This window comes from Siniperca chuatsi, linkage group LG24 (genome assembly GCF_020085105.1).
Source record: "Siniperca chuatsi isolate FFG_IHB_CAS linkage group LG24, ASM2008510v1, whole genome shotgun sequence".
Classification (NCBI taxonomy): domain Eukaryota; kingdom Metazoa; phylum Chordata; class Actinopteri; order Centrarchiformes; family Sinipercidae; genus Siniperca; species Siniperca chuatsi.
Genome location: NC_058065.1, coordinates 1,968,930 through 1,995,617, shown reverse-complemented (window position 1 = coordinate 1,995,617; position 26,688 = coordinate 1,968,930). Strand labels below are relative to the sequence as shown.

At 42.4% G+C, this 26,688-nt stretch overlaps 2 protein-coding genes across 6 annotated transcripts in view; one reads left to right on the top strand and one right to left on the bottom strand.

Annotated features, from left to right (window-relative positions):
* The window catches only part of LOC122871889 (protein NLRC3-like), an 83,792-nt gene extending 69,037 nt beyond the window's left edge, over positions 1 to 14,755 (top strand). For 3 of the 5 annotated variants that reach the window (XM_044187442.1, XM_044187443.1, XM_044187446.1), the window contains one exon: positions 1,175 to 1,987. In XM_044187442.1, coding sequence (XP_044043377.1) covers positions 1,175 to 1,710 — 536 coding nt within the window. In that variant the 3' untranslated portion in view covers positions 1,711 to 1,987. Of the gene's footprint in view, positions 1 to 973; positions 1,021 to 1,174; positions 6,346 to 6,457; positions 6,611 to 7,459; positions 7,601 to 10,040; positions 10,120 to 10,264; positions 10,494 to 10,658; positions 12,433 to 12,525; positions 12,700 to 13,295; positions 13,470 to 13,736; positions 13,784 to 13,937 lie in introns of those variants that run through there. The other 2 variants (XM_044187444.1, XM_044187441.1) reach the window with 2 other exon arrangements.
* A 7,931-nt stretch (positions 14,756 to 22,686) lies between these two features.
* On the bottom strand, positions 22,687 to 25,554 carry LOC122871981 (pro-opiomelanocortin). Its single transcript, XM_044187638.1, has 3 exons — positions 25,403 to 25,554; positions 24,199 to 24,319; positions 22,687 to 23,501 (listed from the first exon to the last, which is right to left on the bottom strand). The coding sequence occupies exons 2-3, from the start codon at positions 24,313 to 24,315 to the stop codon at positions 22,944 to 22,946; spliced, it is 675 nt and encodes a 224-aa protein (XP_044043573.1). The 5' UTR covers positions 24,316 to 24,319; positions 25,403 to 25,554; the 3' UTR covers positions 22,687 to 22,943.
* Positions 25,555 to 26,688: the final 1,134 nt, after the last annotated feature.

Sequence of the window (26,688 nt, the reverse complement as noted above, 5' to 3'; positions counted from 1 at the left end):
TATTATTTAAGTAAATTTCAAGCTCCATTTAATTTCACAGCACTGCTCACATTGCTGTATCCTATTTAAAATTTAGATCAGATTGTCATGGTTACTGTTGAATCCCTGACACTGTATTTATTTATTCATTTATTTGGAGAGTCTCCTCTTGTATCTGACCCTCAGATGATCTGCCATGTGTGTTGTTTTGTGTGTTTGCAGGCTGTCAGGCTGTCTGATCACAGAGGAAGGCTGTGCTTCTCTGGCCTCAGCTCTGAGCTCCAACCCCTCCCATCTGAGAGAGCTGGACCTGAGCTACAATCATCCAGGAGACTCAGGAGTGAAGCTGCTGTCTGCTGGACTGAAGGATCCACACTGGAGACTGGACACTCTCAGGTATGAAGAGGCCTGCAGTCTGAAAGAGGAGGAAGAACATTTTCTCTGTCTTTTTGGTTAAAGGTGGATATGAGAGTTATATGAACAATCAAACATATAGGAAGCCTTTTTCCTTTGTTCAGAACAGAAACACTGGTTGAACGTAATGGGAAGATATTTGTGTAGGAGGTCTCCAATGAGAATTATATTTTTTTAACTCAGAGAGAAGATAACATGATGCAGTCACATATGGGATATGAGGAGAACATGTCTCATAATAAATGATTAAAGCTACGTTGGTTTGTTTTGTCAAGACACTGTAAGGCTGACGAATGTCTTGATTAAGACACTGGTCTTAATCACACACACAAACAAAAAGAGGTTTGTGTGTGTGATCAGATGTCGTCCTCCTCTTTCACACACACCAACATCCTGTGGGTCACTCTCAGTGTCTGAGGAGAGAGGCAGAGGTGAAGAGGAGCAGGGGGCAGGGAGAAGCAGGGGGCAGGGAGAAGCAGGCCGGAGGCACAGATTGTGTAGATGTGTATGAGAGTAATGTAATGTCCATGTCTGCGTGCTGAAAGAGGACGTGCTGGTCTGACCCCCCTCCTCCTTTCAGGGTGGAGCCCGGTGGAGTCCGATGGCTGAGACCAGGTCTGAGGAAGTGTAAGTGTGTTTTTACTTTGATTCATGAAAACAAAGCAGCACACATTCAGCCATCTTCAAACTGTGACATCACTCATTCACGTCTCTGATGTCGTCATCAAACAGATGATAGATTAATAACTGCAGCTGTGTTGTGTCTCGTTCTCTCCATCAGATTCCTGTGAACTCACACTCGACACAAACACAGCGAACAGAAAGATCAAACTGTCTGCCGACAACAGGAAGGCGACACATGTGAAGGAGGATCAGCCATATCCTGATCATCCAGACAGGTTTGACTACAGGGAACAGCTGCTGTGTCGAAATGGTCTGACTGGTCGCTGTTACTGGGAGGTCAAGTGGAAAGAATATGTTGATATATCAGTGAGTTACAGAGGAATCAGCAGGAGAGGAGACAGTGAAGACTGTGTGTTTGGAGGGAATGATCAGTCGTGGAGTCTGAACTGCTCTGATTATGATGATAGTTACTCTGTCTATCACAATAACAGAAGAACATCCTCCTCCTCCTCCTCCTCTGACTCTCACAGAGTAGCAGTGTATGTGGACTGTCCTGCTGGCACTCTGTCCTTCTACAGAGTCTCCTCTGACACACTGATCCACCTCCACACCTTCAACACCACATTCACTGAACCTCTTTATCCTGGCTTTGGAGTCTGGCCTGATTCCTCAGTGTCTCTGTGTTCTCTGTAGGAGGGAGAGTCTCCTCCTGTTAGAGAAACACATCAGTTGAGTCTGTACAGGATCACAGCTACAGAAATCTTTCAGGTTATTGTCATAAATTCATCAATGAACTCAAAGTGATTTTCAAAGATTCCTCATTTCCACTGTGAACTTGTTCCACTTCCAGTCCTTTAAAGATGGCCGCTCTGATCATTAAATGGTGGAAATGCCGTTAACTTGTTCCTTCTGTCACGTGTTGTTTTGAATTCTGGCTCTTGTTCCAATAAAAGCAGAATGTTACTGTGAGTGTGTTTATTGTCTTTCTCAGGTCAGGACTAGGGGTCGACCGATACGGGTTCTTCAGGGCCGATATCGATTATTAGCAATCAAGGAGACCGATAACCGATATTTGGAATCGATATACATTTGCAGAAAAAATTTAAATCTTTGTGTCAAAATTTAGAATAACACAAACTCCAACATAAAACTTATTTTATTTACTTTTTATTAGTTTTTCTTTTAAAGAACACACACAAAAGACACACTTAAAAAAAAAGGTAAAAGTAAAATAAACAACAAGGGGAGGATCCATCTGTTAAATAAACAACTAAATGTACACACACACACACACACACACACACACACACGTGCCCATCCATACATACACATTCACATCAACGCGTAATGATTCTGCAGTTGGAGGAAAAGAAAATGATTCAAACTGGAAGATTTGCCCTTAACGTCAGTATATCACTACTGTACAAAACCAGGCCTTATAGTTGACACATGGGATCAAAGATATCAGTTTGAGTTCTTAGTTTAAAAGTAATTCTCTCCATTGTGTTTATATTGTAAACTAAGTCCATCCACTCATTTATGGTTGGTTCGTCTCTTTGCATGCCACCAACAACACCCTCAACAAGTATTTTATTTTATTGTATTTTATTTTTTAAAATAAAAATAGATTTTCATCTTAAAAACTGCCTCCAGGACACCGTGGACACTTCTCCAAAATGGAGACACGGAGGGACACTTCCAGAAAAAGTGAAAGTGGTTGACCACTGCGCTTCCACATGACCTCCAGCAGCAGTCGGATTAGAGTAGTTAGTCTTTGGTGCTGGACTACAGACGAATCCAGTCACATTCTTCCAGCTGAATTCCCTCCAGGAGGGAGAGCTTGTCATTGACTGCTGCTGTCTGCAGGTCCTGTCCCTTTCTTCCAGTGTTATTGTGAAATTACCCTCTGCTTTAATGTTTGGAGTATGGTCTCTTTTAAATTTTGACGTGCAAAATATCATTTAGATACTACTTTTTGGTAAGTAGCGTCTTTATAGGCTTTTTGAAAAAAATCAAGGATTTCTTCTCCCGTTGTGGTGTCGTCTTTTTTTAAAGAAAACAGTGCAGATAGCTCCATGCACCATTTCTTATGGTCACTGAAATGTTAAATAAATAAACAAAATAGTTCCCCAAAGTTTAATAAAGTAAAGTAGTAAAACTGAAATGTGTCAGAACAGACGTTATAGTTAACTGCACATCACTGCAACAAAGTGCATTATTCAGGCGCTCTGGTGGAAGAGCGACTCATTTAAAAGCCGTCACTTTCGTCTCCACTGAGTGAAATCCTGCAGGCTGTGACCAACCCTGGACTGGTAATCTGACCTACCGGGCATCTTCCCGGTGGGCCGACGCACCTTGGGGGCTGGTCGCCAGCAATATATATATATTTTGTTTTAGACACTTGTTATGAGGAGATCCGTACTGCGAAGGTTTAGAATATGAACAGAATGTAAGAGTTAAACACCTGCTGAGCCTAATATAGAGTAGTACCTATTTGCAGACTCATAATACCATGACAATGTGAACTGACGTTGTTTGAGCTGTCAGACCAGTCAGACTGCATACTTTTGTAATGATGTTGAGACAGAAGCCTGCAGACACATTATGGGTGGAGTCAACATAATACAAACAAGCAGGTCTCTCTTTTTACAGACAGACTTGGACAAGACACCTGCAAGCTGCAGATCTGACGGACATTCGCAGGAACAATGTGAGTGAGTCTGATGTCGTTGTTTTACACGTTTGAAAGCGGTGATGAGAATTACAGCTCTTTCTAGGGAGCCGGATCTGAGGGTTCCTTCCTTTCCAGAGCCATTCGTTGTCTATTTGTCCTGACTTAATGTCAGTGATCTGCATTGTAAACATTACACAAGGTGACACCATATCCCTCTGCTTTGTCGTGAATTTACTAGAGTTTGGCTAATTTTTTCGGTTCTCACTGTTCACATAAAGGGGAGTGGGTTTAGGGCAGTTTACTGTAATTTAAAACAGTGAAGTTCAAAGATATTTATGCAGTATTCTCTTGCACCTTTTCACGTTAATGAAAAATTGTATTAAAGTTGGGCTCTGAAACTATAAGAAGAATCTGTCTTTTCATGGTATTTTACTGTAATTTGATGGAGACAGTTTGACAACTTTTTCTATTTTAAATAGAGTTTTTACATTGCACATTAATGAGCATGTTGTAGTCGACCTTTTATTAATTCAGCTGTTGGAGCCATTTTGTCTCTTGTAGTTTTCTCTGGACTTTTCTGTGTTAAAGGGGAGCTGAGCAGGACAGAAGCCATTTTGAATGCATGTTTCCTTGTGAGCTTTGAGTCGGCCTTCACTGTAAAAACAACTAAAGTCTAAACTGAAGTTGTGCCAACAAACCAAGCCCTTCTCTCTGTTCTCGCTTCGTCAGCTGTGGAACGCAGGAAAACCAGTTTTCAGGTGTCTGTTTGCTGCCAGCTGCTGGTTTGAGGAGAGGAGGTGAAAAAGAGGGGAGGAGGGGGGAGAGAAGGAGTGGAGAGAAGGAGTGGAGGAAGTAGAAAAGGAGGTAGAAGAGAAGGAGGTGTAGAATAGTTAAACTGCCCTCCAGTGTTCACAGTGAGTAACTACTCTACCACGTCCTGATGCCTGCAGGTTAAATCTGAAAACACCACGACAAGTTTCCTCAAAACGCCGTGAAACAGGCTTTGAGGTGCATTTTCTCGTTTGGTTGGCGTCTCAGAGGTGTTGCCCAATTAGCAGCGGCGAATTAAAAAGGCAATGCGATTGCATACACAAGAGTGTTTCCCATAGAGCAGGTCTAGACCGTACTCTTTATAATATTATTTACAGAGACCCAACAAATCCCATCATGAGCAAGTACTTGGCGACAGTGGCAAGGAAAAACTTCCTTTTCAGAGGCAGAAACCTTGAGCAGAGCCTGACTTAATGGTCATCCAGGTTTTTATGTCCTTAAGGCGTGCTTGAAGTTTAGCTAACTGGTTAGTTTCATCTGGCTTGATCGATAGATATAATTGGGTATCATCCGCATAACAATTAAAGTTTATGGAGTGTTTCCTAATAATATTGCCTAAAGGAAGCATTTATAGGGTGAATATAATCGGTCTTTTTTTATTGCATGTGTTAAGTCTTCAAGTGAGAGAGGCTCCTCCAGCCTTGTGGCTTGCTTCTGTTGTTGTGTGTTTGTGTGTAGTTTATTTAGAAAGTCGCTTATTAATGAAGGGTCACCATTGGACTCAGAGGTATTGAGATTTGTGTAAAAAGATTTAAATTCTTAGTCTATTTCCTGTTGGTCAGTAAGAATTTCACCTGAGGTCGTGCGCATGTCTGTTAAGTCTTGATGTGTCTGCTTGGCGAATCTCTTGTAATTATTCTTTGACTTACTTCTATTTGGGGGATAATCATACTCTAAGTTCCCATAATGCTTTGGGGGATGTAAACAGGAAGTATAGGAATAATGTTGCCATGGATTCAGTGGATTAGCTGTGGGCTACAAATTAAGCCAGTATTTGTTTACATTGTCCCCATTAAAAGTAGCTGAATCAGCTGTTAGCAGCTCCTGTCTGCAGTGGACCCATGGATGTACAGACAACTGTCACTGGATTACTGTGATGTGATACTGAAGAAAACTTCTCAGGCAAGTTCTGCAGTTATAAGTTTTCTCTGATTTCTAAGCTGATTTCTGGTCAGAGATAATGATATCCTCAGGAAGTGTAAGTCACGCTGAATCTAAAAATTGTGAGTTCAGGTTTGACTGAGTTATGACTTGCAGAAGGAGTTGTGTGATTTTCAGGCTCTGAGTGTTTTAAAGTATCTTAATCAGCTCCAAGAGCAGGGAGTCGCTGCTGCAGCTGCACCTGCTTACCTGTTGGTGAGCGGCTCATTTATGTAGAACTGAAATGTTGTTTAGTGGTGGGGAAGTCACTAAAATATTAATGGCTGTCAAATTCAATCAGTATGTCAGTGAAGGTAAATCTGCACTTCACTGCAGCTTCATGACGCCATCTAGTGGCCTGATAGTAGAAGTCCAGCAGCTGATGGCAGCTTCCTCTGCCTCACTGCTGTCTGACTGCATTCAGCTGACACTGATATGAAACAGAAAGTAACAGCCAATCACTGGAGGAGCAGCTGATCTTCTTACAGGAGAAATGATGGAAAGGAGGATTTCAGTTGATGTGCAGATGAAGGATTTGTGTTTCCTCTCCAGATCAAAGTGTGTGTGAGCTGATGTGGATGTGAGTTCAGCAGCATGAATCAGTGTGAGGACAGAGAGGAGGGAGCCCCTCCCTCTAAAACCAGTCTGTGTGGGGAACATGGCAGCCAGACCAGAGCTCAGAGGTGAGATGAGGATCTCTAACTGTCCATGACTCTTCTCCATGTCAGAGCTCAGCACTCAGATCACTGCACCATCATTATTCACACTCAAAGCTCTGTGTGTGTTGTGTTCAAGGCCAGAGCAGCAGAGACCAGACTCTGCTAGACCTGGACCTGAGTCTGAACCTGGACCTGGACCCGGACCTGAGCCCAGCTGCGTGTCCTTCAGGAGTGACCGGTCAAAGGAAATTATTACTGAGTTTAAACGAGGACATTTCTCTGACAGGCAGTAAGTAGTTGTCAGCATTCAAAGTGTTGGACAGTCTGACCTAAAATGTTCATATTTCCCTCCTCATGTTGCTCACTGCTGATGTTTGTTCTCATTAAGTCCAGTCTGACCAGTTGTCCTTATAATGTTCCTGTTCTCCTAGAGTGAGGATGATGAAGGTCAGATGAAGATTAGTATTAAAGGACAGGTTCAGGTGTTTTCCAGTCTGTCCCTAAACAACACTGACGTGCCCACATGTACATTGAAAGAGTTGTTGGTGGCTGGAACTGGTCCTCCTGTGCACACTGGCCCTGAACAGATCTCTTCCTCATGTGATTTCAATGGAAGTGGTGGAGGACAAAATCCACAGTCCTGGTTCTGTGTAAAAACACATTGTAAAGTTCAGCTGAGGATAATATGAGGCTTCAGCAGTCTGACTTACACAAATCAAGTGGGGATCTTCCAAAGTCTCTTTAGTCTGAAACTGCTCTTTGAATTTTGTCCTAAAAAGCTTCACCTACCAAAGTCTGTAAATAACAGTCAGGATATTTGTGGAGAGTCTAGTAATGCAAACGTTAGAATACAGGCCAACAGTGTCGCTGCTGACGGACCCCACAGTTCAGTTTGTTATCTGTCAGTAACAGTAAAATCTGCTCAGAGATCAGGACATTTAGTCCTGCTTTGGTCCAATATTTTATAGGAAAATGAAGCGATGATACACAGACTGAAATCATTCAGCTTCATGTTTTATTGAACTTTGGTGTGTTGATCCTTTTCTTGCTGATAGCTGCTAGTTTCTCCAGCAGCTTCTGTGTCTGAAGTCTAAAAAGTGAATTTCCATCCCTGGTGGTCTTCCTCTCTGTCCAACAGGATCTCTGGGAGACCAGCTTCTCATGAACCTGAACCTGAACCTGGACCTGGACCTGAACCCAGCTGTGTGTCCTTCAAGAGTGACCGGTCAAAGGGTCGCCTCAATGATTTTAAAGGACAACAACCATCTGATACAAAGAGGTAATCTGTTAAAACATTAAAATATCACTGATTCATGTTTTAACTGTTATTTATCCAGAGAAGTTTTATTAAACCTGTTTGTTTATTTTCAGCATCGTTCTTCTTCACATACATTTATATTCTCACATGTGAAAGCTGCCCAGTATAACCAGTATAACCAGTCTTCAGCTCTTGACTTCAGTTTAACATTTTCTCCACACACACGTTCTGACTGTTGTCTGATGACTGCATGAGAATAAAACAGTGATTTTATTGAGGCTAACAGATGCTAGCTGCTAACGAAGGCTAACCCTGATTCCACTGAGTTCCTCCATCAAATCAACATTTTCTAGTTTTCAGTCATGTGACAACAGAAATGGAAACATGTCGGTGATAACAGCTGGACTGTGATCAGCTGCTCTAAAGCGCAGAATGAACCATCACAGAGAGTCTGAGGAAACACACAGCTGCTTTCTTATTGATGCTGCTGATGGATTCACAAAGTAAAGTACAACGCTGACGGCTGCATCACGGCGCGTCACGTCAGGCTGGAGTTCTGCCTCTGTGAAGACGTCTGTCGATGCAGAGACGGCTGTTATGGATCACTGCAGGCTGCAGAAGCTCAAAGAGGAGACAATGTTCACCTCTACCAAAGCTCAAACATGTGTTGTGTGTCAAACCAGCTGATTGTTTGATCCAATTTCCTGTCGGGAGACGGGTTTGAAATGGATCAGAAACAAATACACACAACATGTGTGTAAACAAGTGTAAAAGAAACAGCCATACCACCTTCTATGAACAACACCTGTACCTGTTTGCTTACCTGTAGCCCAGAGAAGTACGTTCTAGCTTTCATTTGACACACAGTTCAGTGTGAAACCACCCTCAGCTTTGGTTTCATCCAGAATTCTCTGGTTTTCTCTTTGGTGTTCCTGTTTCACTCACTTCACCTGCTACTAAGTTTATTGTGACTCACTACCAATTTGCACTGGACAGATAGCATGTAATAATAATAAATAATTATAAAACTTTATTTATAGAGCACTTATCAAAACAAAGTACAAAGTGTTTCAAAACAAGATAAATAAAATGCCACAGTGAATAACGAAATATAAAGAAATAAAATACATAAAATACACAAAAGCAATAAAATAAACAGTAAAATAAACAACCAGTTCAGGTAAAATCAGGATCTGCTTTCAGATAAAAATGTGTTTTGAGACGAGACTTAAACGAAGACACTGACTCAGACAACCTAATTTCTTCGGGCAGGTTGTTCCAGAGCCTCGGGGCCCTGATAGCAAAAGCTCTGTCCCCCTTAGTTTTCATCCTGGACTCAGGAACAGACAGGAGACCCCTGCCCAAAGATCTCAGACTACGTGAAAGTTCATAAGGTCTAAAATTAAATCTGGGGCCAGGCCATGAAGAGCCTTAAAAGTAATCAACAAGATCTTAAAATCAGTCCTGAAACCAACAGGTAGCCGATGTAAAGAGGCTGAAACAGGTGTGATGTGGTCGCACCTCTCGGTCCTGGTTTACAGCCGAGCAGCTGAGTCCTGTACAGTCTGCAGTCGTGTCAAAGTTTTTTTTGATTAAGACGAGTGAACAGGCTGTTACAGTAATCGAGGCGAGAGGAGATAAAAGCATGTACAACAGTTTCTGCATCACTAAGATTTAAAATAGATCGGATTTTTACAATATTTCTGAGGTGATAAAAACATGATTGGACAAGCTTAGTGATATGTTGCTCAAAACATAAATTGCTATAAAACAGGACACCAAGATTTCTTGCAACAGGCTTGATATGTTGTGACAGGTTACCAGTAGATGGCAGTATTTGTTTAGTGATGTGTTGGGGCCCAATAACAAGGATTTCAGTTTTATTTGAGTTGAGCTGAAGAAAATTTATCGACATCTAATTGTTTTTGTCAGACAGGCAGTCCTGCAGAGAACTCAGCGTACTAAGGTCACTGGGCTCGACAGGGAGGTACAACTGCGTGTCATCTGCATAACAATGAAAAGAAATACCATGTCTGCGGATGACATCACCCAAGGGAAGCACGTATAAGGAGAACAATATTGGTCCCAGAATTGAACCTTGAGGCACACCGTACTTGATATGGGAAAAGGATGACATTAAGTTATTAAGATTTCCTATTGGACAGATAAGATGAGAATTGGACAGATAAGATGAGATGTAATTAGCTTGTGTGAGCTACGCGTTGCTGTCCAAATAATTATAGGGGTCAATAAGAGCTGGAGGGACTAAACCAGACAAGCTGGTGAACCAACACAGTAAACTGAAAGCTGCGCCGAAATGCAGACATGACTGTTGATTCACAGTGGGATCAGCAGTACGACCAACATTGTAATGCCACTTTAATTCAAAGGACCTTTAGCTTGTGTTTGTCTCTGTGTGGACAGACATAATGTGAGCTAATTCTTCATGATTCTTCCACAGAGTCGACCAGGAGAGCTCAGAGGTTCCCAGTGGTCAGTTTGCCCAGCAGCATCAAACACACCTGGACTCCATATTTATGGTCTGTACATGTACAACAACTACTTTTACATCTATTCTGGTCGCACTTTTTAGACCAGTGGATTGTAAGTCTGTCCAACATGGATCTGATGTTTGGTTCCATGATTTTAGTTTGATTGTTTCATTCATATAATATTCTGTTCCAGCGGCTAGAGGAGAACATTGTCACTTTTGTGAAGAACGAGCTGAAGAAGATCCAGACGGTTCTGAGTTCAGATTACCCAGAATGCTTAGAGAGTCAGAGGGAGGATGAGGAGGTGTTGGACGGTGAGGAGGAAGAGCAGAGAAGGAGCAGCAGAGAGGCATTTCTGAAGATCACACTGCACTTCCTGAGGAGAATGAAGCAGGAGGAGCTGGCTGACCGTCTGCAGATCAGTAAGAGGATTTCTCAAAAGATTTAACATGCTGGATAAATGGGACATTTACTGATGTCTCAAGAGATGGAGAGAAATATGTTTAGATATGAATTCTTTATGGGAATTAAATTGACAATTTATTTATAAATCACTTATTGATCTTATTTGTTGTGTGTTCGTTCAGAAAGTCATTGTCAGCGTAAACTTAAATCTAACCTGAAGAAGAAGTTCCAGTGTGTGTTTGAGGGGATCGCTAAAGCAGGAAACTCAACCCTTCTGAACCAGATCTACACAGAGCTCTACATCACAGAGGGAGGGACTGCAGAGGTCAACGATGAACATGAGGTCAGACAGATTGAAGCAGCATCCAGGAAACCAGACAGACCAGAAACAACAATCAGACAAGAAGACATCTTTAAACCCTCACCTGGAAGAGATGAACCAATCAGAACAGTGATGACAAAGGGAGTGGCTGGCATTGGGAAAACAGTCTTAACACAGAAGTTCACTCTGGACTGGGCTGAAGACAAAGCCAACCAGGACATACAGTTCACATTTCCATTCACTTTCAGAGAGCTGAATGTGCTGAAAGAGGAAAAGTACAGCTTGGTGGAACTTGTTCATCACTTCTTTACTGAAACCAAAGAAGCAGGAATCTGCAGGTTTGAAGAGTTCAAGGTTGTGTTCATCTTTGACGGTCTGGATGAGTGTCGACTTCCTCTGGACTTCCACAACAATGAGATCCTGACTGATGCTACAAAGTCCACCTCAGTGGATGTGCTGCTGACAAACCTCATCAGGGGGAACCTGCTTCCCTCTGCTCACGTCTGGATAACCACACGACCTGCAGCAGCCAATCAGATCCCTCCTGAGTGTGTTGACATGGTGACAGAGGTCAGAGGGTTCACGGACCCACAGAAGGAGGAGTACTTCAGGAAGAGATTCAGAGATGAGGAGCAGGCCAGCAGAATCATCTCCCACATCAAGACATCACGAAGCCTCCACATCATGTGCCACATCCCGGTCTTCTGCTGGATCACTGCTACAGTTCTGGAGGATGTGTTGAAGACCAGAGAGGGAGGAGAGCTGCCCAAGACCCTAACTGAGATGTACATCCACTTCCTGGTGGTTCAGTCCAAACTGAAGATCATCAAGTATGATGGAGGAGCTGAGACAGATCCACACTGGACTCCAGAGAGCAGGAAGATGATTGAATGTCTGGGAAAACTGGCTTTTGAGCAGCTGCAGAAAGGCATCCTGATCTTCTACGAATCAGACCTGACAGAGTGTGGCATCGATATTAGAGCAGCCTCAGTGTACTCAGGAGTGTTCACACAGATCTTTAGAGAGGAGAGAGGGCTGTACCAGGACAAGGTGTTCTGCTTCGTCCATCTGAGCGTTCAGGAGTTTCTGGCTGCTCTTCATGTCCGTCTGACCTTCATCAGCTCTGGTGTCAATCTGATGGCAGAACAACAATCAACCTACCATGAATCTACAGTGACACACGTGTACCAGAGTGCTGTGGACAAGGCCTTACAGAGTCCAAATGGACACTTTGACTTGCTCCTCCGCTTCCTCCTGGGACTTTCACTGCAGACCAATCAGACTCTCCTACGAGGCCTGCTCACACAGACAGGAAGTATCTCAAAAACCAATCAGGAAACAGTCGAGTACATCAAGAAGAAGATCGAAGAGACTCCCTCTGCAGAGAAAAGCATCAATCTGTTCCACTGTCTGAATGAACTGAATGATCGTTCTCTAGTGGAGCAGATCCAACAGTCCCTGAGTTCAGGAAGTCTCTCCACAGATGAACTCTCTCCTGCTCAGTGGTCAGCTCTGGTCTTCATCTTACTGTCATCAGAAAAAGATCTGGATGTGTTTGACCTGAAGAAATACTCTGCTTCAGAGGAGGCTCTTCTGAGGCTGCTGCCAGTGGTCAAAGCCTCAAACAAAGCTCTGTAAGTAGGATTTATTACTGATTTAATACTCTGCTATCTTTCAACAGGAGAAAGAAATAAATAACGTATTGTTCCTTACTGTTGTCTCTCCAGACTGAGTGACTGTAACCTCTCAAAGAGAAGCTGTGAAGCTCTGTCCTCGGTTCTCAGCTCCCAGTCCTCTAGTCTGAGAGAGCTGGACTTGAGTAACAATGACCTGCAGGATTCAGGAGTGAAGCTGCTGACAGCTGGACTGGAGAGTCCACATTGTAAACTGGAAACTCTCAGGTCAGATTAAGTCACAGATTGTCTGATTATTTAAGTTATTTCTCTATATTTCAAGCTCCACTTTATTTCACAGAGCTGCTCAGGTCAGGATTCATTAACCCATTCAACTGATGACCATTTAAAATGTTTACATTAGTTGATAAACAGCTAACCTGTGTAGGATTGTTTCTGCTAATAGGAATTGTGTTACAACCCTGCAGGTGACTAGGAATTTGTGACTTAGGAGCAGGTGAAAAAACTGGTTTTGCCAGGATAATGTTTTTAAGTGTTTGTTGTTGTAAACCCAATTCAGCCACAAGAGGCTGAAGTGCACCACTACCCCATGTTTTAAATAGGATTAAAGCATTCATGTTTTCTTCCAGGTGAGTTTTAATTTCTCCATGCACTCTAAACACCTAAACCTATCACCTGGATGAGTCCTATTTGGGCTGTAGACTCTTTAAACATTTAGATCACAATGGCATGGTTACTGTTGAATCCCTGATTCAGTCACTGTATTTATTTATTCATTTATTTGGAGAGTGTCCTCTTGTATCTGTTGGACGCAGCAGGACCCTCAGATGATCTGCCATGTGTGTTGTTTTGTGTGTTTGCAGGCTGTCAGGCTGTCTGATCACAGAGGAAGGCTGTGCTTCTCTGGCCTCAGCTCTGAGCTCCAACCCCTCCCATCTGAGAGAGCTGGACCTGAGCTACAATGATCCAGGAGACTCAGGAGTGAAGCTGCTGTCTGCAGGACTGGAGGATCCACAAAGGAGACTGGACACTCTCAGGTATGAAGAGTCCTGCTGCAGCCACAGACAATCAGTCTGATATAGGAGGTTTTTTTTGGTTAATGGTGGATGCCTGTGCTCGAACCTGACGAACACAGGACAGGACATTGAGATGCTACATTCAAGTGTATTTCTCAAAATGAGCAGGGGGGGCAGGGAGAAGCAGGCCGGAGGCACAGATTGTGTAGATGTGTATGAGAGTAATGTAATGTCCATGTCTGCGTGCTGAAAGAGGACGTGCTGGTCTGACCCCCCTCCTCCTTTCAGGGTGGAGCCCGGTGGAGTCCGATGGCTGAGACCAGGTCTGAGGAAGTGTAAGTGTGTTTTTACTTTGATTCATGAAAACAAAGCAGCACACATTCAGCCATCTTCAAACTGTGACATCACTCATTCACGTCTCTGATGTCGTCATCAAACAGATGATAGATTAATAACTGCAGCTGTGTTGTGTCTCGTTCTCTCCATCAGATTCCTGTGAACTCACACTCGACACAAACACAGTGAACAGATACATCAAACTGTCTGACGACAACAGGAAGGCGACATATGTGAAGGAGGATCAGCCATATCCTGATCATCCAGACAGGTTTGACTACTGGCCCCAGCTGCTGTGTAGAAATGGTCTGACTGGTCGCTGTTACTGGGAGGTCGAGTGGAGAGGAAGCGTTTATATATCAGTGAGTTACAGAGGAATCACCAGGAGAGGACGCAGTGAAGACTGTTTGTTTGGAAAGAATGATCAGTCCTGGAGTCTGAGCTGCTCTGTTGGTGGTCGTTACTCTGTCTGTCACAATAACAGAGAAACATCCATCTCCTCCTCCTTCTCCTCCATCTCTAACAGAGTAGCAGTGTATGTGGACTGTCCTGCTGGCACTCTGTCCTTCTACAGAGTCTCCTCTGACACACTGATCCACCTCCACACCTTCAACACCACATTCACTGAACCTCTTTATCCTGGCTTTGGAGTCTGGTTCAGGCCTGGTTCCTCAGTGTCTCTGTGTTCTCTGTAGGAGGGAGAGTCTCCTCCTGTTAGAGAAACACATCAGTTGAGTCTGTACAGGATCACAGCTACAGAAATCTTTCAGGTTATTGTCATAAATTCATCAATGAACTCAAAGTGATTTTCAAAGATTCCTCATTTCCACTGTAAACTTGTTCCACTTCCAGTCCTTTAAAGATGGCCGCTCTGATCATTAAACGGTGGAAATGCCGTTGACTTGTTCCTTCTGTCATGTGTTGTTTTGAATTCTGGCTCTTGTTCTAATAAAAGCAGAATGTTACTGTGAGTGTGTTTGTTGTCTTTCTCAGGTCAGGACTACGGGTCGACCGATACGGGTTCTTCAGGGCCGATACCGATTATTAGTAATCAAGGAGACCGATAATCGATATTTTTACATTTGTAGCAAAAATGAAAATCTTAGTGTCAAAACTTAGAATAACACAAACTCCAACGTAAAACTTTGTTTAAATGCCTTTAAGCATATGTTTAATTAAATGCTGCTTTTTAAAAAAGTGCAGAGAGCTCCCAGCAGCATTTCTTATAAAGTTCACTGAAAATTTAAATAAATAAATAATTTTCTGCGGTGTAACTGGGAAACTAAAAACGCTTGTCGCCATAGAAACAGATGATGAGATTGTGATGTTTCTTGCAGCTTCAGTAATATCTGCTGTCTTCCCTTTGACGCCCAGTTCTGCTCGCTCACCAGAGCAGCTCCAGTCTCTTTGCCCGTCTGCGGCACAGCAGCCTTCAGTGTTGATAGGCTGCTACTCAGCCATTCAGATAGTGCTGTGGGCGGGACACTGAGCGAGACTACAGGGTGGTGACTACAGACAGTCAAATAATTATTGCTGCTTGGTCTGGAAGCAAATTGCATGAATGTCCTTAATCGATTATTGGATGTGTTAACTATCAATATTTGGTGTATTGTTAAGAAACGATGCAACAGAGTTCCCCTTTCCCAGTTTAGCCTTTTCAGATTGTGTACACAAATGTGTATAATTGTGTCTATAGTGACATAATAAACGAGTGAATGAAAAAAAAATATCTCGCATAGAACATGTTCGCCCAACATCTTATTCCTCAGCAGATAAACTCCTCACCGAAGGAGCTTGGAGCTGGTGTCCAGATGAAAGAGTCCAGCTGTCTCTGACCCAGTAGCTCAGTGTGTCCAAGGTCTGCTTTAAAGTCTTAAAGCTGTGGATTCGATTGAAGGAGTGAAAACCTACATGGAGGACCGTTCAAAGGACTCCAGTCCATTAGCTCAGGCTGTTAGGTCACTGGTGGGGGTTCTTGAGGATTTGAAGTACAAAACCCAAAGCGAAGAGATAAAAGCGCCCGGAGAAAAGGTTGTAATGCAAAGGGGACTGGGTGGCGTGGTTGGTCCGTCCACGGGCGTAAGTTCAAAGTGGTTGAAGGCTGTCTGGAAGTTTTGAGGATCTGTGTTCGATCCTCATTTGACGCAGTAAATTTTGAAAGCTAATGTTGAAAGAAAAGAGTGAAAAGCGCCAAGAAAGCAAGTACAACTGTCAGGTCCAGTAGCTCGGGGTGATAGAAGACTGCTTGGGGGCTCTGGGGTTGTGGGTTCGATCCTTATCAAGGCTCTGTCAATTTTGAAAGTCCAAAACCCAAAGCGAAGAGATAAAAGCGCCCGGAGAAAAGGTTGTAATGCAAAGGGGACTCGGTGGCGTGGTTGGTTTGTCCACGGGCGTAAGTAAACGGCTGTCTGGAAGTCTCGAGGATCTGGGTTCGATCCTCATTTGACGCAGTAAGTTTTGAAAGCTAATGTTGAAAGAAAAGAGTGAAAAGCGCCAAGAAATCAAGTCAACTTGTCTGGTCCAGTAGCTCGGGGTGATAGAAGAGTGCGCGGTACCCTTGAGGTTGTGGGTTTGATCCTTATCGAGGCTCAGGACGCTAGATATCTTTATTAGTATTTTGAGGATGTGGGTTCGATTCTCCCTCGAATCTTTGAGTTTTGAAGCCGAATGTCCAAAGGAAAAAGCGAAAGGCTCTAACCCAGCGTCTCAAACCGCATAGCTCAGAGTGTTAGAAGACGGTTCAGGAGTTTTGAGGATGTGGGTTCAAACTTTATGACGTGGCGTCTACAGCGCGAGGCTACCTGAACGCTGTGGGGGACAAAGACTCCCCTTCCAGTGTGTTTTTGTCTCGTTCTGCTAATCAATACATTCGGGTGACCTTCAAAGTCTCCAGACCATTAGCTCAGGATGGTAGAGGATTACTTCGAGGGTTCGATCCTCATTGGATGGAGTCAATTTTTGAAAGCCGATGTTGAAAGTAAAGAGTGAAAGGCGCCAAGAAACCAAACCCACTTGTCTGGTCCAGTAGCTCGGGGTGATAGAGGACTGCTTGGGGACTCTGAGGTTGTAGGATCAATACTTATCGAGGCTCAGTCAGTTTTGAAGTCCAAAACCCAAAGCAAAGAGATAAAAGCGCCCGGAGAAAAAGCTCTAATGCGACAGGGACTCGGTGGCGTGGAGGGTTCGTCCACGGGCGTAAGTAAACGGCTGTCTGGAAGTCTCGAGGATCTGGGTTCGATCCTCATTTGACGCAGTAAGTTTTGAAAGCTAATGTTGAAAGTAAAGAGTGAAAAGCGCCAAGAAACCAAGTCAACTTGACTGGTCCAGTAGCTCGGGGTGATAGAAGACTGCTCGGTACCCTTGAGGTTGTGGGTTCGATCCTTATCGAGGCTCAGTCAATTTTGAAGTCCAAAACCCAAAGCGAAGAGATAAAAGCGCCTGGAGAAAAGGTTCTGATGCGAAGGGGACTCGGTGGCGTGGAGGGTTTGGCCGTGACCGTAAGGGGTAAGGCGCCAGTGGTGCCTGGTTCGAATCCTGCCGTCGCCAGTACCGGAGCATCAGTGACATTCGTGAAGAAGGAGGAGGGAATGGGGGCCGTGTCCCCCCTGGGGCCTTGGTGAGGTAGAAGCAGGGGGTTATAGGATGGAGAACAAGGAGCAGCTGGGAAATTAATATTGTGCAGTTTTAAAAACTACATTTGCAAGCTTTATATTGGTTTTCTGTAAAATGCTGAAGTAAGCATGAGATTTTTGCACAAAAGAAAAAAAAAGTTGCAACAACTATATAGCAATGGTTATTACCATGACCAGTAAAACAGGCTGCTTTGCCAGAATATTCAGGTTGTGCTCAGTCTTACGTGGGACATTCACCCTTGATAATACTATCAGCAGAGACAAAGCTACAGAAAGCAGGTCCTATAGGCTGACCTTGTAGTCATGCAGCTTCAGCTCAGCATGGACACAATCAAAACCCACGTAACAGCCCTGTCAGACAGGATTATTAGTTATGCTGTTTATCTACTGATCACACACTGCTTTGGCTGAAACATGGCAAAAAGAAAACAGTGCGTTTACATGTAAATGAACAACAGTGGTGGAACAAGTACTACTACTTATGTACTCTTAATACTCTTTTACTTATGTAAAAGTACAAACGTATTTGCATGAAATTGTACTGGTACTAAAAAGTGGCTCATTAAAGAATAATATATATTACTGGATAATTGTTGATGCATTAGTGTGTGTTAGTTGAGATCCCTCGTGGTATCTGCATGTGTTGATGTTACCTTCCTCAGTGATGGCGGCCATGTTGAACAGCTGCCCGTGTAATCCTGAACATCACCACAGCGATGGAGTCGCCCTCCTTCTCGATCCCCCCCAGGAAGTCCTCTGTTCTCAGAGTCTCTCTCGGTGTCAGCGTGTGAAACCTTCAACAAGCCAACAGATTTACTCACATGGTCAGAGGGAAAGACCTCGTCCTCTGGAAGGACTTTGTGCCGAGCTGCTGTGGGTTTGGAGAAGGTCAAGGTTTCACCTTGTTGTCCCCCCTTGATTTCGTCTTCTCGTTTCATACGTCGACCTTTCGGCGACTTGCTTGTTCAGAATTTCACCTTTCCCTATTTGGGGAGCCAACAGGAAAAACTCCTAAAAATGTGACTTTATTTTATGCACTGTAACTACACATTCATCTCTTATTAAAATCCTTTTGGTAAATGTTAAATATAAGGGTTTACATACATTTTGGCCCACTTGTCCAGCTCCTCTTCCAGGTACTTCGTGGCCATTTTGAGTTTCCCACAAGGCAGATGCATTCTTTGGCACCATCGACCGGCGACAGATCAGCTACAGAAACATCAAAGAGGAAGTGAAGCAAATCATTTCCATATGATTAAATGACTGAGCTGCTTTTCTCAGATATTGAACATTGATATCCAAATAGCACGTTGATGGATTATTTTTGCCTCACAAGCAGGCTAATCTGCAATTTTGGGCACCACTTGCTTCAAATCTCTCTCGGAGTTGAGCCGATGAACGGGTCCATGACTGTGAGACTGGGCTACTAATTATGAAAGTTTTCAGGAGGTAGGTTACATCATCTTGAAACTCGGAGAGAATCTACAAATGCTGATATATATATATATACACACACATACACACACAGCTGCAAGGTCCTACTGGATTGACTACAAGAAAGCCTACGACTCATTGCCACATACATGATACATATATAATTCCCCACCAAGCTACGACTATTATTAACTGTAGCAGCCTGTAGCTAATGTGTGAAGAAGGAAACCGGTTAAAAATGTAGCTAACTAGATAATATATTCAGATATATTAGGTATAATCGTGTCATTTAAAGCAACTTCAATTAAAAGACAAAACTGTGACACTCGCTTTGGTTCTCCATATCGACAATATCTACACTCGCGCTGACAGCTAGCATCCAATCACAAGGACGCGTCAAAGAGTACCAGCCAATCGCAAAACAGTAGGGCGGGACTTGCCGCTCTCACAGATGCCATCCAATCACAAGGACGCGTCAAAGTAACAAAAACAGATGCAAAAACATTTTATAACTAACGTGTCGGGCACATATTTAACACTTTTGTAAATTATATTTAAAAACTTTAAGGCCTTTTTTGAGGAAAATAAATTCAAGGTTTCTGAAGAGTTATCAAGACTTGCAGATACCCTGTTTTTAAGAGTAAAGCCATTATTTCAGACGTTCAAATCTTATTTTCAGATGCTTTTAAAACCATAGTTTACACTTTCGAAGCTTATTAAAGTACAGTACTTGAGTTAATGTCCTTTGTTACTTTCTACCACAGCACTAAAGCAAACAGCAAACTACTTAGTGCTGATAAAAGCCCAGGCTAAAGCTAACGCTAACAGCTAACGCTAACAGCTAGCTAACTAGCTTGTTAGCTTTACCTTCCAGCCGCAGGTCTGCCAGCGTCCAGCCCCTCCACTCATCACCGCGTGCTCCCCAAAAACTGCTCCAAAGCTTTTCTGGCGTCCACATTTCTTCACTGCTGAAGTTTCCCTCCGTGTTAGCAACCCGAGCCGACGAAGCGACGCTCAAATCCTGCCTTTATTCTGTGTTTTCACTCGTTTGTCCAAGTTTGTTTTCTCCTCTTCGGGGTCACGGCGCGGACGCTAGGCAACGTCCACAGGAAAAAAAGGTGATTGGTCAGGTGAACCAGCTCTGCCTAGCAACCGCTTCTGATTGGTGGAAATAACTCCACTCCATTCAGTCTGCAGCACCCATGACGTTGGTTTTATTCACAACTTTAACTTATCGTTCTTCCTTGTTTGCACGAGATGGTCTTCACCCAAACAACTCAGGTGGTCGCATGCTGGCGGCTAACCTGTCCTCCTCACGTAGTTGACTATTTACATCACCTGTTTCCCCTCGCTCTTCCTCTTCCTCTTCTCTGCCCACCAAAAACTGCCACGCACCCTCTGCCGTCACTACCTCCCCCTTGTGGACTGATCATGGTGCTGCTATCTGGAGCCCGGATCGCTCAGCAATAATAATAACAATAATAATAACTTAATAAAGATCCGGGCCAGAACCCTACCTCCAGTCTCAACCTCAGATCTGAACCAGTACAGACTTCTTAAGATGGCTCTTCTCAATGTAAGATCCCTTTCTAACGAAACTCTTATTTTAAACGATTTTATCTCTTCTACTGATTTAGATTTTATGTTTTTACCAGAATCCTGGTTACGTCCTGGTGATCGCAGTCAGCGATACCTTTAAATAGGTCCAATCTGGCTTTCGTCAACACCACAGCACTGAGACAGCCCTTCTCAAAGGCACTGGGTGGGCATATCTGGCACTGCACTAGACTGGTCAGCATTAATAACTTTTCCTTTTCCCATATCAAGTACGGTGTGCCTCAAGGTTCAATTCTGGGACCAATACTGTTCTCCTTGTACATGCTTCCTTTGGGTGATGTAATTCGGAGACATGGTATTTCTTTTCATTGTTATGCAGATGACACGCAGTTGTACCTCCCTGTCGAGCCCACTGACCTCAGTACGCTGAGTTAACTGCAGGACTGCCTGTCTGACATAAAAAATTGGATGTCGATAAATCTTCTTCAGCTCAACTCAAATAAAACTGAAATCCTTGTTATTGGGCCCCAACACATCATTAAACAAATACTGCCATCTACTGGTAACCTGTCGCAACATATCAAGCCTGTTGCAAGAAATCTTGGTGTCCTGTTTGATAGCAGTTTATGTTTTGAGCAACATATCACTAAGCTTGTCCAATCATGTTTATTTTTATTTTATTTTATTGTTTATTTTATTGCTTTTGTGTATTTTATGTATTTTATTTCTTTATATTTCATCATTCACTGTGGTATTTTATTTCTCTTGTTGTGAAGCACTTTGTACTTTGTTTTGATAAGTGCTCTATAAATAAAGTTTTATTATTATTATTATTAACTCAGACACTAATTAAAGGAGAACGAGCGGAAGTGAGAAGAATGAACTGCTGCTGACGTCGTGATGAAAACGTCACAGATCACGTGTTTAACAGCTGTAAATAAAGGAAGGAAGGAAAAAGGAAGAAGTTACATTACACGTTACATAAAGACTGTTATTATATTTGGTAAATTGTTTTCACATAAAAATAAAACTGATTTGTTTGTCCTTTCATTCCTGAACCCCATGAAGAAAAAACAAAGACTGTTAAATATGACCATTAATCTTCTATCTGAAAACATCTAGTATTTATTTATGTAATATTTTTTTGCCGACATTTGAAAAACACATTCTTCTTGACGTTTCAGCTGCTGAATACCTCAGGATATGTTTGGCATGCTCCAGGTAGGATTCAAACCCAGACGCTGCACCGCTGCTGATGTCTAACGGCTGCGGAGAAGCCCTCCACGCCACCGAGCCCCCATCGCATTTGAATCTTTTCTCCGGGCGCTTTTATCTCTTCGCTTTGGGTTTTGGACTTTCAAAATTGACAGAGCCTCGATAAGTATTGATGAAACAACCTCACAGCCCCCTATCACCCCGAGCTACTGGACCAGACAGGTGAGCTTGCTTTCTTGGAGCTTTTCACTCTTTACTTTAGACATCTGCCTTCAAAACATAGTGAATCACCGGTGTATCGAACCCACGACCTCAAAGCTTCCAGACCTAGTCCTACCATGCTGAGCTATTGGATCAAACAAACCGCCTTTCTTTCTTTCCTTTGAACAGCAGACTTCTACGTAGTCCGTTAACACACTGAGATACTGGACCAGACAGGTGTGTGTGCTTTCTTGGCGCTTTTCACTCTTTCCTTTGAACAGCAACTTTCAAAACTGAGCCAGTTACTAAAACAGAGCTAAACATGGCCTATTCTGCACAACCTCAAACCCAGATCCTACAAGATGTCAAGCAGTCCTCTGTCATCCTGAGTTATTGGACCAGACAAATGACCTTTGTGTCTCAATGCATTTCACTCTTTCCTTTCAGCATCAGCTTTCAAAACACACTTCATCAAATGAGGCTTGAACCCAGATTCTCCAGACTTCCAAGCGGTCCTGTATCATCCTGAGCTAACAGCCCGGACGCTTTCTATGCCGATCTGATGGATTCTTTTTCTATATATTAATTCTTGTAAACAAAACTCTGTGAGTGCAGAATTGGAGGCGGGGAAATGTTCATTCTAATGAAAGTTGCTCAGTGGTGCATGAAGCCAAAAAAAGTCTGACTTCCCGCCGACGTTTCTCCTACACGCTTGGAAGGGGAGGGCGAGGCGAGCGGTATTCAAATGGTTGCAAACTGCAATTTCATCTCTAGATGCCACTAAATCCTGCACACTGGACCTTTAAGGAGGATTGGTGCATGTTGTGTCACCAAAGAGAAGAAAAAAGAAATCACGTCACTTCTTTTGCTTGCAAATAACTCTTTATGTTTTCATGTAATTTACAGTTATTTACATAAATTAATAAATATCAAAACATCTCATTATCTCTCTTTCAGTCGTTCAGGATCAAGTTACAGACAGCAGATTCAGAGCTTTTTATTGGTCACTAAACTGGTAAATAACAAGCTTCCCTGGCCAATGAGAACTCTATCAGCTGTGTGAAAGGTTATCTCCCTCCTTTGCCTCTTCCCTCTCTTTTTCCTCTTTTCTTTCTTGCTCTCACTTCTGCTGTTGTCCGTCTTTGTTGATGACATTTTTGAAGAGCGTGAGCAGCGGCCTCTGGCTGCGTTCGTCCCAGCTCTTCATGAAGCCGCCGTAGCGTTTGTTGGCCGGCGGGCCGCTCCAGCGGAAGTGCTTCATCTTGTACGAACCGTCTTTCTTCTCCTGGACGTCGCTCAGAAGCTGCTGCTGCTCTTCTTCCGCCTCCTCCATCACCTCCTGCGCCTTCTCCTCCTCCTCCGCTGCTGCCAGCAGCTCGCTGGCCAGCTCCCGCCTCCTCATCTCTCCGGGGAAAACCTCGGCAGACTCCTCCTCCACGCCGTTGGAGGTGTAGACTTTGACGGGGCGGCGTTTCCGGCCGACGGGTTTCCCCCAGCGGAAATGCTCCATGGAGTAGGAGCGTTTGGTCTGAGGAGAGGAGGAGGAGGAGGAGGAGGAGGAGGAGGAAGGGAGGATGAAGGAGGAGGGGTCTGATGGAGGCGGAGGTTGGAGGTGGGCGTTGCCTGGGATGATGGGGGTCTCGGCGGTGAGGTCGGAGTGACAAAGCTGGATGCACTCCTGCAGAAGAAGATGAGGTGGAGAAGGAAAGGAGACTTAGTGAAGGAAGGAAATATGAATTATTTCATGAATGTCTTCTCACTTTGCTCTGAAATTAGTTCGTACAAACTGAGAAAACTGTTTCATGAAATGCGCTCACGTCACCGATTTGTTCTTCGCCACGTAAAGACATTCGTGAATCTGAATTAACATTTAAAATTAGTGACACTGGTGCTGAAAACAGTTGAAAGCTCCGTAAATAAATAGCAAGTGGACCTTGAGTTGGGCTTGTTTTGTCAAACTACTATTTCCAAAGTTGAGAATGAACTTTCATGCTTATTTAAATTATTTTTGTTTATATTGTGCTCAGATGGTGCATGTTCCTAAGTTTTGTTTGGGGCATTAGGGGCCCCTTTTTGCCCTGGGGCCCCTTATAGGTTAATCTGGCCATGCTTTTAGTGCATTATGTTTGCAACTCTAATTTGGGGACTTCATTCCTCTTCAAAGCATCAGATAGAAAGAAGTGGGGGTTGTTGGGTGTCACAGTAGAATAAAAACATTATTAACAAACAGGCTGAGAACATTTTCTTTGTCTCCCAAAGATACGACAATATGAGATAGTCCCAAAAGCATCTTATAGAAGGAAACATTTTTAAATAAACGGTTAAATAAAATAGTTAAAACGCAGCCTGTGTACACAGTGTGTAAGTAGTGTTACCATCATGCTGCTCTCAGAGTTGAGCTCCTGACAGCTCGGATGCTCCCAGCACTGACTGACAGCTCCTCTGGCCACGCCCACAACCACCACAGCCACCAATAGCCACGCAGGACACATTCTCCTGGCGGCCAATCAGAGACAAGGACACAAAGACACATCACACATGAAGGCGGTGAAAAAGAAACAGGTAAATAGGTCATTTTATTTCATACTTTATATACCATTACACTATTCATTATACAAACATACATACATATATATATAACAAATACAATATACATTAAAACATATTAAAGTATTTAATTAAATAGTATAGGGTTGTATTAATTTATCATGTATATTTACACAAACTATGCAGTAATAGAGTATATGTTTTATAATCATTTTATACATACATTGATTAATTCTCATTTAGGTTTCTGTATGTATTTTATGTATTTACTTTTTATTAACATAGTAGTTGTAAAATTATATGATTTATGTTACTTATATTATTATATAATCTGTACTGTGTAACTGTTGTCAGCTTTGTGATGATGCATTTTTCAGTTAACTTAATGGATTTTTAAAAGTATATATAGGTATAAGTAAAGTATAAAGTAGTTATGTTGCATATATATATAGTACATAACACCACCATATACTTTGATTGGTTTTGATTTTATATATTTTTATGTATATTGTACTTACATATTGTAGTCATTATTTATACTAATAATTTTCTTTTGACTCATTATTTTTGCACAGATATTTGCACAAAATTATTGTTATTTATTGCACAAATTCTTATATAACTATACAATTTATTTATACATTAAGTATAAGTATTGTAACATAATTAGCTTTTGAATTTCAGTTCTCTGTCTGTAATTTCCGATTTTTTTTATCTTATTTTATTCTAATTTATTCTAACTTCCTTACTACTTTTTCAAGTTGATATTCTCTTTAATGTAATTGTTATTCTTGTCTTTTATTCCATAAATCTGTAATGTAGAAAAGATGCTGTATAGATCGATTAATAGTAATTTTCAACAATTTAGTAATTATACATCAATTTTGTAATTTATATATAATTTATAAAGCATTTTCTAACTTTGGTTGTGTTATTTAAAAAGTATTTATTAAGTCAAATACCTTTTTGATTTTGTACAGACATAGATATTTAAAAACAGAATATATAAATAATAATAATAAAGATTCTCACCACTCTGTCCTGTCGCTTTGTCTGTCTTCTGTCTCTTATTGCTGGTGTTTTCCTGTCGTTTGGCCGTCGGATGGAGATTTCTGTCGTTCTCTCTCCTCTTCTGTTGCTCCGATGATTTGGCCGACTTTTATACTCTGTCAGCCAAGGACACACACACACACACACACACACACACACACACACACACACACACACACATTCATTCATGCTGGTAAACACACACTGCTGCAAGAAAATGGACCATCAATGAAATATCATCCCCCTCCTCCTCCCACACACACACACACACACACACACACACACTCTTTCCTTGTAACTCCAAAAGTTTTTTTAAATTATTAATTAATTGTTAATTATATATATTAATTATAATTTTCATTTTAAGTTTTGACTTTTGTGTATGTGAGAATTGATTCCTTTGTTTCCATCTTCTTTTAACATCAGAACAAAGATTTATGTATATTTGCCTTTTAAAAAAACAAACTTTATTATGTAATGGTTTATCTGCTTTGTCTATTTCCAGAGATTAAAGAGATTAAAACTACAAATACAAACAAAACAAACACCAAAAACTGAAGAGATCAGGTTTTCCCAGGCTGGAAGCGACATGCCAAACACGCGCCGTATAAATCTCCATTCACTGCTGCTGCTGCGTGTTAAATGTCAGCCGGCAGATTTGGCAGATTAACACCGAACCAACATGTCGTCATCGGAGGGAAGACGGGATTCAGACCTGCAGGTCAGGGTGTACAGTTACACACACACACACCTGCTGCAGCAGCCTCCCTTTGTCTAAACCCTCAGTGTCACTAATGATGAAACCGCAGAAGGTTTATCTCATTTAACGGACCGCTGGGGAAAGGTGAAGAATATTACGTCCACCTGGAACCTCTGAAAGGCTTCATGTCCGCTAAGAAGCTTTTACCATTACGAGCCTCAAAGCTTTGCGTCCACTACAAAGTTTTGTTTCTGCGTCCACTAAGACATCTTCTTAAAGGCTGTACGTACAAACATAGCCACTCTTTAAGAGTCTACATACACTGGAAACTTTTCTACAAGGCTCTATGTCCACCAGGAACCTCTCTTTAAATCTTGAAGTCTACTAAGAAGTTGTCTTTAAGGCTCTCTGTCCGCTAGGACGTTTTCTATAAAGGTCTGCATCCATTACGAGCCTCAAAGCTTTGCGTCCACTACAAAGTTTTGTTTAAGACACAGAAAAAGTTTTCTTTAAGAAAAAGTCTTCTGTAAGGATCTGCATAGGGTTGCATAACTGGGTTGGCGTCTCT